The sequence below is a fragment of the Aulostomus chinensis genome, chromosome 15 (genome assembly GCF_037954235.1).
Source record: "Aulostomus chinensis isolate RoL2024-O1b breed Wild chromosome 15, RoL_Achi_v1.0, whole genome shotgun sequence".
Classification (NCBI taxonomy): domain Eukaryota; kingdom Metazoa; phylum Chordata; class Actinopteri; order Syngnathiformes; family Aulostomidae; genus Aulostomus; species Aulostomus chinensis.
In genome coordinates this window covers 12274754-12291865 of record NC_141334.1, presented here as the reverse complement: position 1 = coordinate 12291865, position 17112 = coordinate 12274754, and the positions used below count along the sequence as shown (strand labels likewise).

At 40.4% G+C, this 17112-nt stretch overlaps 1 protein-coding gene and 1 long non-coding RNA gene across 2 annotated transcripts; one reads left to right on the top strand and one right to left on the bottom strand.

Moving 5' to 3' along the window:
* Positions 1-21: 21 nt before the first annotated feature.
* On the top strand, positions 22-9240 carry LOC147248713 (uncharacterized). Its single transcript, XR_015119577.1, has 3 exons — positions 22-326; positions 3212-3350; positions 9071-9240. It is a non-coding gene; the product is annotated as an uncharacterized LOC147248713 (long non-coding RNA).
* On the bottom strand, positions 1733-16737 carry hephl1b (hephaestin-like 1b). The gene is made up of 20 exons (XM_086227304.1): positions 16228-16737; positions 14204-14448; positions 12514-12726; positions 11807-12019; positions 11363-11617; positions 10659-10827; positions 9185-9324; positions 8947-9078; positions 8113-8318; positions 7432-7576; positions 7101-7313; positions 5877-6093; positions 5648-5787; positions 5438-5563; positions 5233-5339; positions 4881-5112; positions 3845-3984; positions 3416-3569; positions 3308-3328; positions 1733-2241 (listed from the first exon to the last, which is right to left on the bottom strand). Exons 1-20 carry the CDS (start codon positions 16398-16400, stop codon positions 2159-2161), a joined length of 3324 nt encoding a protein of 1107 aa, XP_086083430.1. The 5' UTR covers positions 16401-16737; the 3' UTR covers positions 1733-2158.
* Positions 16738-17112: the final 375 nt, after the last annotated feature.

The window sequence follows — 17112 nt, the reverse complement described above, 5'->3', positions numbered from 1 at the left end:
CGCGCCTCCGCCGACCGACACTCAACAACAAGGCAGGTCTGATTCCTGCGATAGCAGCAGTTTGACCATTAAGGTGGACAAACTGTAAATAAAATTCCTCTGAAATCCGCCTTAGTTGCGCATATTTTAGATAGTCTGAAAAAAATCATGTTGACATGCTGTTTATCCAAGTCATGGCAAAACAGGAAGTCCGAAAGCGTTTAAAAACTGGATGAATGGAATGGATTAATCAAGCCAAACAAAGTCTAGTCGAACATATAATGGATTCTTGCTGATAAGGATACGAGTATCAGCTGTTTACCTCAACCAGTCTGCATCAGTAACAGGTAATGATAGAGAGCAGGAAGCGAGCTGAAGCTCTCTTGCGCAAAGAGTGAAAAGCAGATATTTTGTGTTTTACTGCTCTGGATTCCCCGCTGGTGTAGATATTTACGATTCAATGTATTAATTTTAAGATACACTGAACTTAATTCTCAGTGACGTGTTGCTTGTGACGCAAATTGCGCCTGCTGACTTGGTGTGGTGCCTAAACAAATGTTGGTCCTAGTAACTCGACCCTGCATCGTAATGTCCTTGTATGTGAGGCTGATTCGGATTAAATATTACATGTTTACAAGTGAAGGTTGCAACATCAGCAAACTCACAGTCACAGTCACCATCGTTGTCAGAAGTATTTTGCTGCATTGACCCTTGATTAATATGCAAATCAATCACTCAGTGACCGACAGTAAACCATCGAAATAACATTGATATGGTAATATGCGCTGTTGCTGTGATCAATGCATCAGATAAAAGCTTTAACACACACACACACACACACACACACAGAGTTGGGAAATCAGATGTTGATGGGTAATGATCTGTCAGTCCCAGATTCATCAACCTGGACTGTTTGAGTATCCTGATGGACTTTGGCGATGTTGGTGTGATTTAGACCTCAAATAAAGCCAAGAGAAGACCCTGATATGAGTTTTAACTGTCATAGACACGCATGTCATATCAGTCTGGATGTTCTTTATTGTGAAACTCCTGTAAGTAAATGAGCATTCAGAGAGAGAGGCTAAAACATCCAAAGTAGGGCCCGGGATTTAAATTAAGCCTATTATAAGGTTTGATTCGGTTTTCTAGAAATTGAAACTAGGAGCTCTCATAATTTTGTTTTCATAAAAGGATCAGGAGAGGTGTCACTCAGTGGTAGAGAGTGTTACACGGACAAAACACGTTTTAACTGTATAATATGTGTTTGCTTTTGACCCACTGTTTGGTTTAAGTTCTGACTGTCTGGGGGAAAGAGTTTGGGGATCCATGGTTTGGACGGAGGCCGGCATACAGATCAGACCAGAAATAGTCAGGAAGCCTTGTTCTAGATGTAACATTTATCTATTTCCAATACAATTTTAATTCAAATCTATAATGGGCCGGGCAGTCAACTTAGGTTTAGACATTCTTATTGGCTTGAGGTAAAACTGAAGTCAAATTATGATGAATTCAACCATTAATATCTCTTTTCCATACAGCACGCCGTTTCCCTTGAGACGCATTCTAAACCTTCCTTTTCCTTTAACAACCTCTTCACAACAGAGCATTTACATTTGAAGAAAATACATTATATTCGCAAATGCCTGTGAACCATTCAACCTGTAGCATCCTGCATGTCTAGGCAGGGCGTAGACAGCTGACATACAGTACAGATTCACTTCATGAAGACATTCAGATTGAATTAACGCCACCTAGTGGTGACAGATCATTCTAACACATGACAAGGAAAATGAAGTAGCACTGTGAACATGCAATAAAAACTAACATTCAATACCATGACAAATTCGACTAAAATAATTTATTTCACATTCATAACTGGAATTAGATATTTGGTACAGCAGTGCTTTGCAAAACCAAGAAAACAAATGCCATTAAACTTGGTTCAACATGAGAATACAATCTTAAAAAAATAATTCAAAAATATAAAATGCCTCTTTTTGTTTGAAATAAAAGAACATGTTTGCACAGAAACATTGGACTGGATTGCTAATTGCTTAATATTTGCACATATATAGCCTCTGACAAACACATATGCAATAGTGATTTTACCCCCCCTTTTTTTTTTTTTTTTTGGAAGCGTATTAGCAAGCAGTGTTGTGGTGACACATGGTCCCTGGGGTCACCAGTGCAGACCACTTGTGGTTATAAGAGCAACTGTCAGAGTGAGTAGAATCATGTTCATGGAGCCTTCAGTTCTTGGTGCTGAATGAAAAAAAAAAAGAAGTTAAAAACAGAAGAAAAGATGAGTAACAGTGAGACATTTTAAATTAAGATGTTCCATTTGTTATTGTTATTAGCAAAAATGTACAGGCACAACCCAAAACCTAGCTTAAACTTCATTGGCAGAGCATTCAGTGCTACAATAAGAATATCAGCCTTAGCAAAGATGGATAACGTTCCACAACTATTCCCTACCAACACACAGTGGTAGAGCGATTGCTCAGTTCTCCCCTTTTTGACCTACGAGAGAGACTTAACCCCAAGACCGAAAGAAAGTTGAAGGATTTCCTGCAGAAAATGCAATGTGAATGCCAACTGTGAGTTGCTGGAATAAAAGGAATATATATGAAGCAAAATAATTTAAAAAGTAGAACAGAGAAAGGAACTTAAATAAGGAATAAATGTCCTTAGAAAGGTTGACATTTTAATATCTGAAAGGTTTGTGTAGCTGTAAGGAAGCAGACAAAGTGTGCATCGATTTCAACGAGAATGCAAAAGTGAGATTGGAAATGGCTGAAAAACGAAAGCAAAGAATCGAAAGCTGGAAAATGAAGATAAATCTGTTAAAGATTGTTTCAACTGAAAAGGGGAGGTGAGAAGGAGATTGATGACATGTAGAAAGGTCATGTTTGAAAGGAAGAAAAGAGGAAATGTGGAGTGGTAAGGAGAAGGAGGGAGAGATCACGAGTCTGAATATTTCTGCATTTACTTCCACTGCAAAAAACCCAAAAGAAGGAAATAATGGGTTCTGAAGCTGAAAGTGTTAAGGGTTTTTGTACTCTTTAAGGACCTCTCACACTCACATTTCACATCACAGCTTATCTGTGAATCAACTGTGTAAACCCTGCAACATCCATGAACTAAACTAAAACTGTACTGACATAAAAATTCCCTTCATGTCAATAACTGACGTAAATGAGTGAGCAGTTCTCTTCTCTTTTCCCTTTCCCAGATGTGCAAGCGTCGATGGATACTAAAACGAACCAAATACACGCCTGTACTGGGAAGAGTTACAATCATTTGTGAAACAAGATGAAATAAATCTTACCACGTGAAAAGCCTGCTTCATCTGAAAAGAGCAGATGATATAAGTGAGTGAAACTCTCTTCAACTGAACCAACAAAATAAGACGGACACGTGCACCACTTATACACACTTTTGATGGTGAATGTGGTTTCCATGCCAGCATGGATATGGTCAGTCACATGACAGTGAAGCAACCACGTCCCTGGGTTCCCAGCCACCATCTCAACTGTCTGGAATGTCCCAGGGAAGAGGTCAAAAACATCTGCGCGGTGCACATGGTCCGTCTGACACACACACACACACACACACACACACACACACACACACACACACACACACACACACACACACACACACACACACACAGAAGGACAGAAGGAAACAAAAACAGATGAGCATTGAAGAAAGGGGCTCTGCTGAGAACCATCCTGTGTGAGTGTGTGGAGGTTTTTCTAGCTGATAACATCATGTGATACCAGAATACTTTACTTAAATGAAATAGCCTTACTACACAGAGTGAGTAGGTGAGGATGGGGTCCTTTCTCATGGTTAATTTTACCTTGTAAGTAAAAGTCTCGGCATGGAAGTGAACAGTGTGCATGTCCACTTCGTTGCCCATGCCAAGGAGGTACCAGTCCACTGTCTGACCCTGGGTCATCACCAGTCCATGCAGGTTACCATACAGCTTTCCATTGATCCCTTCCGTCAACAAAAAGATTACAACACACTCACTGCAGAACACATATCATCTGATCAGCAGATATGCTGATGAAAAACAAGAAAACCATCAAAACAACATTAGCAAATCAATGTTGCTGTGCTGTGGAGGAGCAGTGGTTTACTGGTCTGTGGCATTTAGATGAGTTTATGGATTGCTGCTCTGGCTACCTTCCACACGGAGGTCATGCTATTGGTGGTATCTGCTGTCTGTCTGTCAGCAGGATGACACAAAACCTATGAGGTCGATTTTCACCAAATTTGGTGCAGAGTAGTGGAGTGGGCCAGGTAAAGGTCATGGATGGTCATGGATTTTGCTTACACTTCTGTCGACAAGATCCTTCACAAAGTAGGTCAAAAACACAGTAAGGTATACGTTCTCTGAATGTGTTCTAGTTGTAGTGTGAAACATGTGTTACATGTAACAAATGATTTTACAGTAAACATGGGTTTATAACCTCATCCAAATAATTGTTAGTAGTACAGCTACTTCCCATTATGTTCCAGTATTTCATATAAAGGCTTGTGGTTGTTTAATTTTGCGGTCAATTGATGTACCTTGTTTGCATTTTGACATTAGCTTTTCAAATTTGTATAACCTACAATTATTTAAAATATTTTTCATAGCTTGTGTTTGATGGTGTGTTTAGTTCAATATTTCACCTGACTCCATGTGGTTCCAGCCAGAGTAAGAGTTTATGTGTGTGTGCCCAGATGTTTTGCTAACAATATGTGGGGGCTGTCCACAACTTTGTCTGAATCCTTACATCCGTCATCAACATTCATCTTGCTTCTGCTGTATGAAAAGTTGTGACAGGTCATCTTGATGATGTCAGAGCTTAATTCTTTGTTGCCCCCCCCCCCCCGTCCTCTCTTACCGTGCATTTTGTTACTCTCCTCAAAGTCTTCGTCTGGTTTGAAGGCATCACTGTCAATGCCCAGGTATGTTTTAATGTTCTCCTCCAAGTACCAGGACTGGTTCTCATCATGAACCATAAAAAGTAGAGCAAACTCATTCTTCACGTCAGTCCTCCGTCTGTCAGGACCCTCGCCAAACAGGGTCCCAGACCTGCATACCACCAGCGGCCCAAGAAGACCACTATAAAGATCCTGAACGTGAATGAACACAAATGAACCGGCTCTGTCAAACATGCAATAGTTCTTCCACAATTTTTCCACTGTAAACTCTATTTTAAAATTGGACTTTTACTAAACACAGGAAACAAGTACCTTGATGAAATCCACGTTGGAGTAGTAGGCATAGGTGATGCAGTTAGGGTCCGAGACCCCTGGACCAGAGCTTTTAGGAATATCCCACGTCAATTCAATCATGTAACCTGAAGAGAAGAGAACATGTGCACTGCTTTTAAGCCCTTTTTCTTTTGAAGGAACACACTTATCATTGTAAATTGTATCGCTTTTATTTGACTCCCACCTGGTTGAACAGGAACGTGAGCACCACTGGCCTTAACGCCATGTGCACTAATCGAGTATGGCTGGCTGGCTTTGTTCTTGAATGTGATCACTATCTGTTCTCCTACCTCTGCTCTGATTATCGGGCCTGAAAGAGGAAAAGAAAACCAGGGTGTTTATGGTTTTATTCTTCTGTCTTGGTAAAAATGACATGAGGAGAAGATAAGCTTACCCATAATGCCCAAATGTTGCTGATTGTCTTGCCGTTTCTTCTGGACACTGAAGGTGTCATCAGTATATTCTCTGTACACCGCCTTCTTGTAGCATGAGCCAATTCTGTTTTTCCCTTTCCCCACAAATACATTGCCCGGACTGGTAGAAAACACCAGTTAGTTTCCATTAATAACCAGTAATAAGCATAAATCACAGGCTCCAGCTCTGAAACATGTCATCAAACACACCTGTCCTCGGCTGTCGTGTTGTGTTTCTCCAGCTCCCACTGTCTGTCTGGTGAGAAGTCCCACTCAATTTCTTCGGCACTGATAAAATACTGCACAATCTTGGTCGGCCCTGTTTGCATCTTCTTGGCCTTATGTCCTGGACAGTTGTTCACTCTGTACCGCTGCCTCATGCCACCGGAGAAGTGGTCTGTTACTCTGCAGCTCACCTCATACACACCTGTCAGGAAGGAGATTTCAATTTTTTTATAACCGTAAAAAAAGTATGGTTAAAATTATGAAGACACAGTTTATCTGGGAGAGTTTCCAGTTTTTGACAGCATATGTGCCAACTAAATGAAAGTAATGCTTTATGATGCTTTCACTTCAAAAGACAAAAAAAACTCGTATTTTGCTGTTATTGAGTCAACAATGAATGAGAGCGTATTTCATTGCCAGGGAAGAATCAGACATAATGTTCATGGAAAACAACAAAAAGGTACAATCAAAAAGTTTCTTTCAGTCAAAGGCTTCATCGACGAAAAAAGACTAAACTTAACACTGATAAAACTGCTAAAATGTGAAAACTAACAGGCATTTTATTCAAAAGACCAAAATAAAATCAAACTTAGTTGACTTTCAAGTACTCGCAAGTAGGTTTCATTAAAAGTTTTTTTTTTTCCTCCTGATCACTCCTTTAGGATTTAAAAATGCAGAAAGAGCCAGCCACATGCATGCAGCTAATGGTGACTGACCGCTAACAACAGCTACAGGGACAAGACAACAAAACAACTGTCACTCAAGAGCATTTCCAGCACAATCAACATCTTCTTCATCCAGTCATTTACTAACACTCTGATTGGAGCTATACAACAAACACAGGATGTGAATAACTATACAAAAACTGACATCTGACACTAAAATTAAATTGAAAATAGAAGCAAAAATTAACACGAATCCAAACATATCCCAGGACACGATGCAAAACACTATAAACAGTTTTGACATTTCGTGCTCTAGTTCTTGTTGAGGTTCGCCATAAACCCTAAAAACATTTCCTGTTGTCAATCGCTGTGTAGTTTGTCAAAGGAAACACACATTTAAGTGTGTTTGTAAAGAGCAAATCTCATTGTCAAACAAAATTTGAAATATGGGGGACTGTGGACAATGTGAGGAAGGACAGGATGTGTTGTTTGGTTTGAATCTTGTATGTTTAGGAGGAAATGTACAAAGAGTAGTGTGACTGACCATGATTGTTCGCCTGCATGGCGACCCCAGCAGTAGTGTGCGGGAAGAGGTTGATCGTGTCTCGTGTTGTGCTCTGCTTTTCAAAGGTGTTCCCCTCAAAGTAAACGCCGTGGATATCGACTTCTGTGCCGAGCCCAAAGGTGTACCACTTAACTTTGTCTCCAGCACACATGTCCAGTCCAGGGAGGTTCCCATACATGAACCCATTTACCGCTGAAATGAAACAAAAAGAAACACAACCAAGAAGTTCAGAAATAACCAAATGCAATAGATCCGATATTTAAATCAAATATGTTCCGTGAAATATTTACAACACACAAATACTGAGTACCATGCATCTTATTGCTCTCCTCAAATTCCTCATTTTCTGTATTTGTCTCGTTGCTGCCAAACTTGTCGATATTCTCCTGTAAGTACCCGCTCATGTTTTCATCCATGACAGAAAACAGAAGGAAGAACTCCTTGTCCACGCCCCTCTGTGAACACAGCACACACAAATAAGGTTGTGCAGAAAAACTACAAATCATTTCATCACAAATGCAAATAAATACAAACAAGACATCAGCTAGAGTAGTAAATCATGTAGTGGACTTGATAGTGGACTCCATAATGGATCATGTGGTGGTAGACTTAACAGTGGACTTGGTATGGGACTTGATAGTGATCTATGTGGTGAAATTGATACTGTAGTATAGTGGACTATGTAGTGAGCTATGTAGTGGACTATGTAGTGGACCTGATAGTGGACTTGGTTGTAGGTTATGTAGTGGACAGGGTGGTGGACTTGATGGCGTAGTATAGTGGACTATGTAGGGGAAGGTGACTAGCATGTTGGACATCATTTAATCTTCCATCCCAGCAGTGCAGCAACAATTACTCCATTCGCTGACTCAAAGAAAATTCTATTGTTTAAAAGTTATGGTGAAAAACTAAACACTGGTTAAATTTAAGATTTCTTAAGAGAGAACTGCTGTTTTTCTCTGTTAAAAAATGTTCGACACTAGAATCCAACCTGGGCTCCGTTGTCCCCCAGTGTTCCTTTCTTGCACACGAGCAGAGGTCCCACTAATCCAGCGTTGGTGTCTTCAGTGGGCTCAGTTGCAGAGTAGTACAAGTAGGGGATACACGGAGAATCAGATGACGATGGGCCTTCCAACACCTTCCAGGTGTAGGTGAAGTTCTCTCCCGGGCCAACGTGGGAGCCTGGCTTGTCAACACCTGATGCACACAGAGGACTGTGTGAATGATCCGGTCTGGAATCACTTTAGTCATCTCCAATGACTGCTTAGGTCTAGTCTTTTTTCAGTGAGCTGTAGCAGTTGGTGTGTATTTTCTCTACCTGTCAACCTGACATTTTGCTTGACTGTTTATATCACCGGTCCGTCTAATGTTATAAAACTAATTAATAAATAGAGGCTTATTACCAGTACATTCTTTTATGTCAGCGATTGTCATTAAAGAAACATTTTAATATGAAATATTCTGAAACATGTAATATTTAATGCATGACTTTATTTTTTGCTTCATGGTATTGTTGCATATGTTGTTGCTTATGTGTGCAAACATGTTCCTGTTGTGTTAATAAACTTCTTTTACATGAATAACAAACTAAAGAAAATTTTACCATTACAATTTTTTTAGTCTACACAGGAAGATTTTTATCATCCCTCAGGCAATAGTCATGCAAATTTCTGTTCATCTAATTCGGTAACCATGAGCAACCCGCACCTTTTATAGAATACAAAACATATGTATTGTTTATGAGTCCTCTGATGCTCGGAATAATTTCCAACAATTACACGTTAAATCAGTGAAACCAAATCAGTGTAACAGGCCTCTTACTCACCATCCTCGTAGCTGCTTCCCTGGAAGCGTTTATCATAGTGCAGGCCATGAGGCTGAATGCTGTAGTTTCTATCAGCCTTATTCATGAATGTCAATCTGATAGTGTCTCCTTCCTCTGCCCTCAGGACTGGACCTGGACAAACACACAGTTCATTCTAACAGACTCCAGTGTACTACAGAGTGAAAGGAACAAAGGAGATGGCATCAACTTAAGACCTTGGTGATAAGACGGGCCTCACCCAAGAGTCCTAGGTGACTAGAATTAAGCAGTCTTGTTTTTTCAGTGCTGAAGGTATCGTCTGTGTATTCTTTGTACATCGCCTTCAAATAGCGACCTCCGATCCTCCCACCTTCTGTGCTGAAAAATGTCTCTGATGCGCTGAGATGAAGGAGTGTGGGAAGGAGGAAAGGGGAACACCGGTTAGTGTAAAATGCACGTGACATAGGAGATGTGATGCAGCTGAAGCAGTGGTGAGGAATTTCTTACAACAGGGGAAATGAAGAGAACAAACAGCTGGCCAGTCAGAGGGGTGTCAGTGTGTTAGATCAACAGCCAAATTATTATCCAGACTGCTTACACTTCACATCATAACATACACATGCCTCACTACAGGAATGACATCAGCCCTGCCAACAGGCCATAAACACAGGAAGGCCACTTTTTTAAGATCTTAAAAGGAAAGTTTCAACAGTAGTTATTTGTGTGGAGGTTTATTTGTAGTTCTAGTTTTCCCATTTAGCCTTAGGGTTGAAATGAAGCTGCTTTAACAGACTGCAGGAATCCTCATTACTCTCACTGCACATTAGATTTTTTTGTTACCCTGCTGTTCTCTGCTTAGCTTTGATGGACATGCTTTTATTATGTAAGAATGATTGGTTCCTGATTTAGAATATGAATTAATGATTCATAGGTGTTATCTAAAAATGTCAGCATGCCAGTCTGGCAAGAACTATGGGCAGTAAAACTTGTCTTCCTTGTTTAAATTTGGGGGAAAAAAAACATGCTAAAATTAAGCAATTAATGTTTCAACTAATTTAGGTCAGCTGATGAATACATAAGATACGACAATATTAATTTACAAGTGCATGAACAAGCAAGCCCAATCATTCACGTCTGAAAATAATGGGTAGGAGTTGATAGGATTTTAGCGATGTTGATGCCGTTAGCATCCTGCTTATCAGTCTGATTCTTTTACGATTCCCTTATCCATTCCTATATGATGAATTACATTGCTCCGAATCTTTTCCTTTTCCAAGGCGTAGCCACATGATATCATTCTCCTGCACTGTCAGAAAAACATTCAAGAGTTGATAAAGCTGGAGGCATGCGATGCCTAGCTTAGAATTATTCCCATCCTTACTCATTATATCACTTTTCCCCTCAAAATTAGCTGTAGCATTAAGGGGGGACAGCTGTACCAGGGGGCTGCACATATGCACATAGAACCTAGACTTACTATCCCTGGGAGGAGCAGCGACCCAGCCACCTTAAAAAGTAACTCATTTTTGGCCGCCTTTATCAGCAGTTACAATCTTTCCCCCGAAGCTTGTGTTTCGGCCTCAACTCATATTCTTTGTTTCTGAGAACAGCAGTAGAGTCAAAATTTCTACTTATCTGAATGGCTAGCTTATCCAGAACACCAATAAATTACACCTTTAAGTGACGTGGACCCCTAACCTTCAGTGACTCATTGATAAGATGCTTGCTCCCACCTGCCGGGCTCAGTAAGAGGAACATCGTTAATCAGATCCTTTCCTGAGGGTGCATAGTCCCAAAGGCTCTTCTCAGCTGCCAGGTAGTAATTCCTCACAGTACCACCCATCGGTGCTGAGCTGCTCCCAATGCCACATGACTTCACTTCATAAAAGGCCTGCATCCCAGCTGGAAGACACACACACACACACACACACACACACACACACACACACACACACACATTTCACGAGGTGAAACAAGGCATGAGGATGTCCAAAGTCGAAAGTTTCAGATTTAATTGCCCATAAAATAATACATTTTTAATGGGCTCAGTTAACCTGTTCAAATTCTTTTCAGCTCTTGAGTTGATAGTATCTTCCTGAAGTTCCAGTAAATAAATCTGAGAAGTTATATTATTGAAAAACCATGGAAAACATTGCATGTCAAATAGGTGTGGTTTTTCTCAAGTGCCAGTATTATTCATAGCATGTTTACCTAGCATAGCTCATTCTGTTCTCTGTTCATTGGACTCTGAACAGACTTGACTTAAGATACAATACAGGTCTTCAGAATTTAGAGTTCAAGCTCTTTTGTAGAACGATTCATGACATTATTGTTTGGAAAAACAGCAAAGGATGCATTCTCCCTTGTCAGCAGCCAGTAAAGTCTCCTAGCTGATACACTAACAGATGACACAGAGGTTAAAGGTCAGGTGCCCTACCCTGCAAGTGGTCATTAACCTGGCAGGTCAGGAGCCACTTTCCCGTTGCTTTTGGGACCATCTCAGCAGTGGCAAATGTGGCTGGGAAAAGGCTGAGGACATCGGTTCGATGGCCCCGGTCCAGTAATGTGTTCCCATGGAAGAAGGCAGAATGAATGTCCACCTCGTTACCCATTCCAAACAAATGCCAGGCTACTGCACGGTGCTGGCATAACTCAATGCCAGGCAGGTTACCAAACATGTAGCCATTGATAGCTGTCACACAGAGAAAAACACAAGCGGAGATTAGTCGGAAAGACAAAGAGAACAAATTTAGCCCTGCACACTCATGGAGCTGGTAACCTGAAGTGCCGAGTGGAGCTGCTAAACTGTGAAAGACTAAGTGACAACCAACTTAAGCAGCTTTTAGTCATATTTGGGTTCAATCAAAAACTTTTGTCTCACCATGCATCAGGTTTGACTCCAAAAAGTCTGGGTCTTCTCTATTGACACTTTCCGGATGAGCACAATACTGAATGTTTTCTTCCAGGTACCAACTCAAGTTTTCATCGACAACGCTGAACATCAAGAAGATATCCTGGATCACATCATTGCGGGCTGGGTCTAAGACAGACTCTGGCTTTGTCTGGAGCGCTTCATTACTCTCCTTCAAGATCCCTACAAGAGATAAGAAGACAGTATCTCTTGACATAAGACAGGAAGTTGAGTCACACAGGCCGAATGCTGTTGGCCCATCAACAGCTCAATATGTACGATAGCTTTCTTTTGGCAGTGTTTCGTGATTGAAATTAAAGTCTTAAGGTCATCTGTAAGGGTCATATGTCCGTCCGTACGTCCCATTCTTGTTAATGCAACATCTCAGGGACGCCTTAAGGGAATTTCTTTGGTACAAATGTCTACTGGGATTAAAGGATGAACTGAAAAGCTTTTGGCAGTCAAGTGCCCTGTCACCTCAATTGGTGATGGGATATCTTTCCCATTTTCTTTAAAGCAGTGTCTCAGGAATGGCTTTGAGGGAATTTCTCCAAACCTTGTACTTAGGTCCATGGTGACTCGTGGATGAATTGAAAAGATTTTGGTGATCAATATCTGTGAGGAGGCCTTTGGGGACTGTTAAAAATAAATTTGATTTAAACCTCTCAGATTAATACCTTTCTTGCAGGTGAGCAGTGCCCCTATAAGTCCCGAGGTTATGTCTCTGGGGGCTTCCACATGAGAATGATAGACCCAGGTCAGGCAATTGGCATCATCATCCGTGGGGGCAAATTCTGGCCTGACCTCCCAGCGGTAGGTGTAGCTTCCTCCTGGAGGAACAGCGTCATCCTGCTTCAACAGATTAGAAGTCCCATCTGGATAGAGCGCCCCTGCAAGACCGAGAAGACCTGTTTCTGCTGAGGTGACTTTAGAGAGCAGTTTAGCCTCTCAGCCAATACTTAATAGTAGACAAAACAAAGGGCAATGCATGTTGTTACACTGTAAGATATGGAGGTTTTTCAAGTCAATGCCATTTTAATTTCCTTGAACAGTCGTAACTCTTTTGTGTTAAAGTGTCTGCTCCATAAACAAATCAACAATCTCAGTCGTATCACTGCGGCGGTGAACTCTGTTCCCGTTTATTCTCATATCATGACACAGATGATTCTATTAGCTCTATTTCTTGACTTGTTGACAGACACCACTCCTGGGCTTCGTCCTCGCCTTCCCCTTCCCCCTTCCTGATCAAGGGCTTGTTATGTATTCTGATAATATTAAAAGTACACATGAAAAAGATGCTGCAATCGATTCAGCAGAATGATGTCAGCTCCTTAAACAAAAGAGAACTTTAGCTATTATTTTTGGGGGGGTTTTTGTAAGGAAAATTAACTTTCAGTGTCAGTTCCTCTACAGCTCTGTAAATTCCACCGGCTGAAAACAACTCCCCATGAGTGGGGGATGGTGACTGGTTGTGTAACATCAATGAGCTGTTCAGAATACTTGAGAGATAACTGACAGGAGGTTATATCTTCACTGATAGCTACTCAAGTCTTAATACTGTGGCATGTCACAAACCTGTGTGTCCTTATCATCCCCTTTAGTTTTTCCACCCAGATATTGTTTTGCTATCAGACCAAACAAACGTGCAAATGCATACCAAACAAAAGAAGCCAAGACACCAAAATCTTAGGCCTATTTTGGATTAATTCACAGATAAGGATTACAAATTGGGTTCCATGTGCCTGGAAAATTGACGATGATGACGTAGTCAGTCACAAAAGTCATCACTAAGCATGTGTTCCACTAATTTGAATTAATGTAGTAAAAAAATGTTTTCAAGAGACTCAAATATGTATTATGAGAAGTGTGTCTACTGAAAAAATGGTTTTAATCAGCATCTGTTAACCCCCTAGAGTTACTTTTCAGATATCTGTGGTGATATAATGTCATTGTTCATAAAATCTAATTTAAATTGTATCAAAACCAGAGATATTTGCCAGCTAAGAGTTTTAAAATGCTTTTGTACATTTTTACGTTATTTTCAGCCCCTGAGCGAGTGACAGCCATGGGCTGGAGGCAAAATGTTTTCTGGTTTTCCGTCTGTTCATTGCAACATCACATTTCCAGAACAGCCTGTGAGAATTTATTCAAATTTGGAACAAGTGCTGGGACTCAAAGATGAATTGAAAAGAGTTTGGTAGTCAAAGATTAAGGTCAGTCTACTTCATTACAGCAAGTACTAGTAGCCAAGGTGTCAATGCTGGGAGACGTCTGTTGACTGATGTAAAGCATTTCAGATACAAGTGCTGATTAGTATCTTTTTGCTGTGTCTTAGCATGTAAAGGCAGTAATTGTGTTTCTATGTACCCTCTGAATTCTTCTCATAAAAAACTCCATGGGGATGCATTGAATAGCTCCTGGTTGCAAAGTTCTTAAGATGAACCACAATAACATCATCAATCTCTGCTCGCAGTATCGGCCCCAGGAAGCCCAACCAGCTGGGTCGGGGGACAAGTTGGCTGTACGTAGCATCTGTGTACTGACGGAACATAGCCTTCTTATACACACTGCCAATACGCTGGGGTCCTTTAGTCAGAAATACTGATGCATGTCTGAAATAAAAATCAACAGACAGAACAATAATCAGACAAAAGGAATCAATGTGAGGTAATTTCATGCACTGTCATACTATTTCAATAATGTTGAGGAAAAGGAAGTCCATTAAGTTTATGATTATAAACACAGGAATCAGATCACAAATGTTCATGATATGTTAAACAGTAGTTAACTAGTTTGAGAACAAAAGTATAAAAACACAATATGCATAGAAATATAACAAGTTTGACTATCAATTGATTGTCAAAGCTGCAATATGAACGTAACCAAGTATCAAACTGGTCCAATAATAAAGTTGTTGTTTTTATCAACTTCATTGTGAATCAAAGACTGAACTTACTTTTAAAATGTATGGACATGGAATAGGTCATGAATCCTTTAATTGTAGCTTTAATGCCCCAAAACAAATGGTATCTTGTTGCAGGTCTGTAACAATTTGTGATTACACCTTTGTGGGGGATAATAACCTGTTACTGAAGCTCTGCCAACCTCAATTGTAGCTGACAACCAAAGGAAAGGGGAAGATAAAAAAAGCATTGCGGGCGTTAGATTCACCCAAGGGCTCTGATGAGTTACATTTCCTGCTGAGCCTCCACCTCATAATCTGCTCATCTCCGCAGAATTTAATGTGTTTCTTCAGGTGTTTATTTCAGTGATGGAGTTCGAGGAGTTACAGTGTATGTACATTTGTGACAGTTGTAACCTTAACCACATTTCTCCATTCTATTTCAACCGCATAGCTACAAATAAGACTTGAAACAGGAAAATGAACTAAAACAACCAAGGCACATCCTGTGGTAAGTGGACATATTGTGCGTGCTCACTTGCAGTATAAAAGGCAATACAGACTGCCTGACTGATGTAAGTCAGAAAAGTCCACCCTTGCGCAAGATATGTCCTTTTATGAAACATCTAATTTAGGCTTGGCCAGGCCATGGCCTAACTGCCACTCCCAACAGGCGGAACCACCACTAGAGAGCTGAATTGGGAGGTTTGACTCCCCTGTGCCCCCCTTTTATAACTTCCAGTTTAGTCCAACAACTTATCCTCATTGTAATTACCAATTGCTTAATTGAATTTATAACAGTTCCTCCATTGTGGTATTTACTGTTACCATGACATGACATGACATGACATATATTGTTATTTATGTGTTGGGACAACTACAATCAACCACAGCAGAATTCACTGATGGGTTTCAATATTATAATACCCCTGCCACATAATCCCCCTTCATGAGGATGATGAAGTTTCATATTCAATGAATCTATTTTAGAACTATTTTATTTTAACTATCATTGAAGAGGCTGGAATTTGGGGTGCTGGTTTCAACCGGAAGTTCCCCTTCATATATATTCACCTTAAACCATCCAAATGGGATGCACAAAATATTAGATACACCTATAGGTGAAAGGAGACCAGCTCAAACTACAGCCGTCAAAATGATGATAAAAATAAAACAACAGGCTCTGTGTACTATCAGTATTGGAGACGTGATGGAAATTCTACTCATTTAAGTACGTGAGAGGTATCTGTGGTTGATTTGGGGTCTGTCTTTCTCACTCTTCCCCCAGTGCATCCATCTGACTGCTGGTAAAGCACGCAACATTCACGCAACGTTTTGCCGAAAAAACCTTCAATACTTGGACTGGAACTCTTGAGAGTAAATAATAATAATAATAACAATAATAATAATAATAATAATAATAATAATAATAATAATAATAATAATAATAATAATAATAATTAAAAATAACAAAATTATCAAAACTCACTCATCATTTTCGACGTTTTTCCCGTTTAGTAAGTTTTTCCCAGTCGGCGCATAGTCCCACAGGTCCTCGATGATCCCCACATAATAAACTCTCTCCCTGCCCTTCTTCGCCTCCGCACCGGGGGCGAGAAAAAGCAACAAACAACTCCCCAAAAGTCCCCAGGTCCTCGCCATGACTAGACGCGGAGTTTAGTTCAAGAAGTTTAAAACTGCGCTGCCTGCTTCATGAGAACAGCTCAAACTGGAGTACTTCCGACCCTCGACACAAACAGTTGCGCTATTCAGCCAGGGAGCAGCGAAGGAGTGACCGCCTCCGTGGTATGGGCCCTGCACGGATGATAACCGCTCAATCTTCTCGCGATAATTATCATATGTAATAACCTACTGGGAAATTAAGTTAATTGATCCACTTATGCTAAAATGCAAAGTCAAGCAGCATGGGTCGCCTGAGTCAATTTTCCAGAGGTGATCACGAATAAACACTGTACTTTGTTTGGATTTTTTTTTGTGCACCACAGATTACAAACAAAAGAAAAAAACAAACAAACAAACAAACAAACAAACATGAATATCTCATCTTTAAACTTATTCCAGATCAACAAAACTTAAACAAGTAATAATTACGAGGAAAACATGTAGATTTATTCTAAATCGCTTAATCTCGCTGCAAAATTCTATCGGAGGAAACAAAGTTAATACACGAACCGATCGAGCAACCCAGATTATATTAGCATATATACTTTGTGTCGTAACCCTGATTTATTGTGCGAACACTGAATTTATCTCAAGTGACTTTTTTAACCCAGTGTATGTTGTAACTTCCTCTCACGCCAGCACTTGTTTATGTCCCTGATGTCCTGCGTCAACCTGAAGCCTTGTGACGCGT

Coding starts and splice junctions, on each gene's coding strand:
- hephl1b (XM_086227304.1), bottom strand. CDS start 16,400: ATGGCGAGGACCTGGGGACTTTTGGGGAGTTGTTTGTTGCTTTTTCTC. Junction 12,020..12,513: donor ACTGCTCACCTGCAAGAAAG/GTATTAATCTGA, acceptor TATCTCTTGTAG/GGATCTTGAAGGAGAGTAAT. Junction 3,985..4,880: donor GGAGAGTAACAAAATGCACG/GTAAGAGAGGAC, acceptor TGTTGACGGAAG/GGATCAATGGAAAGCTGTAT.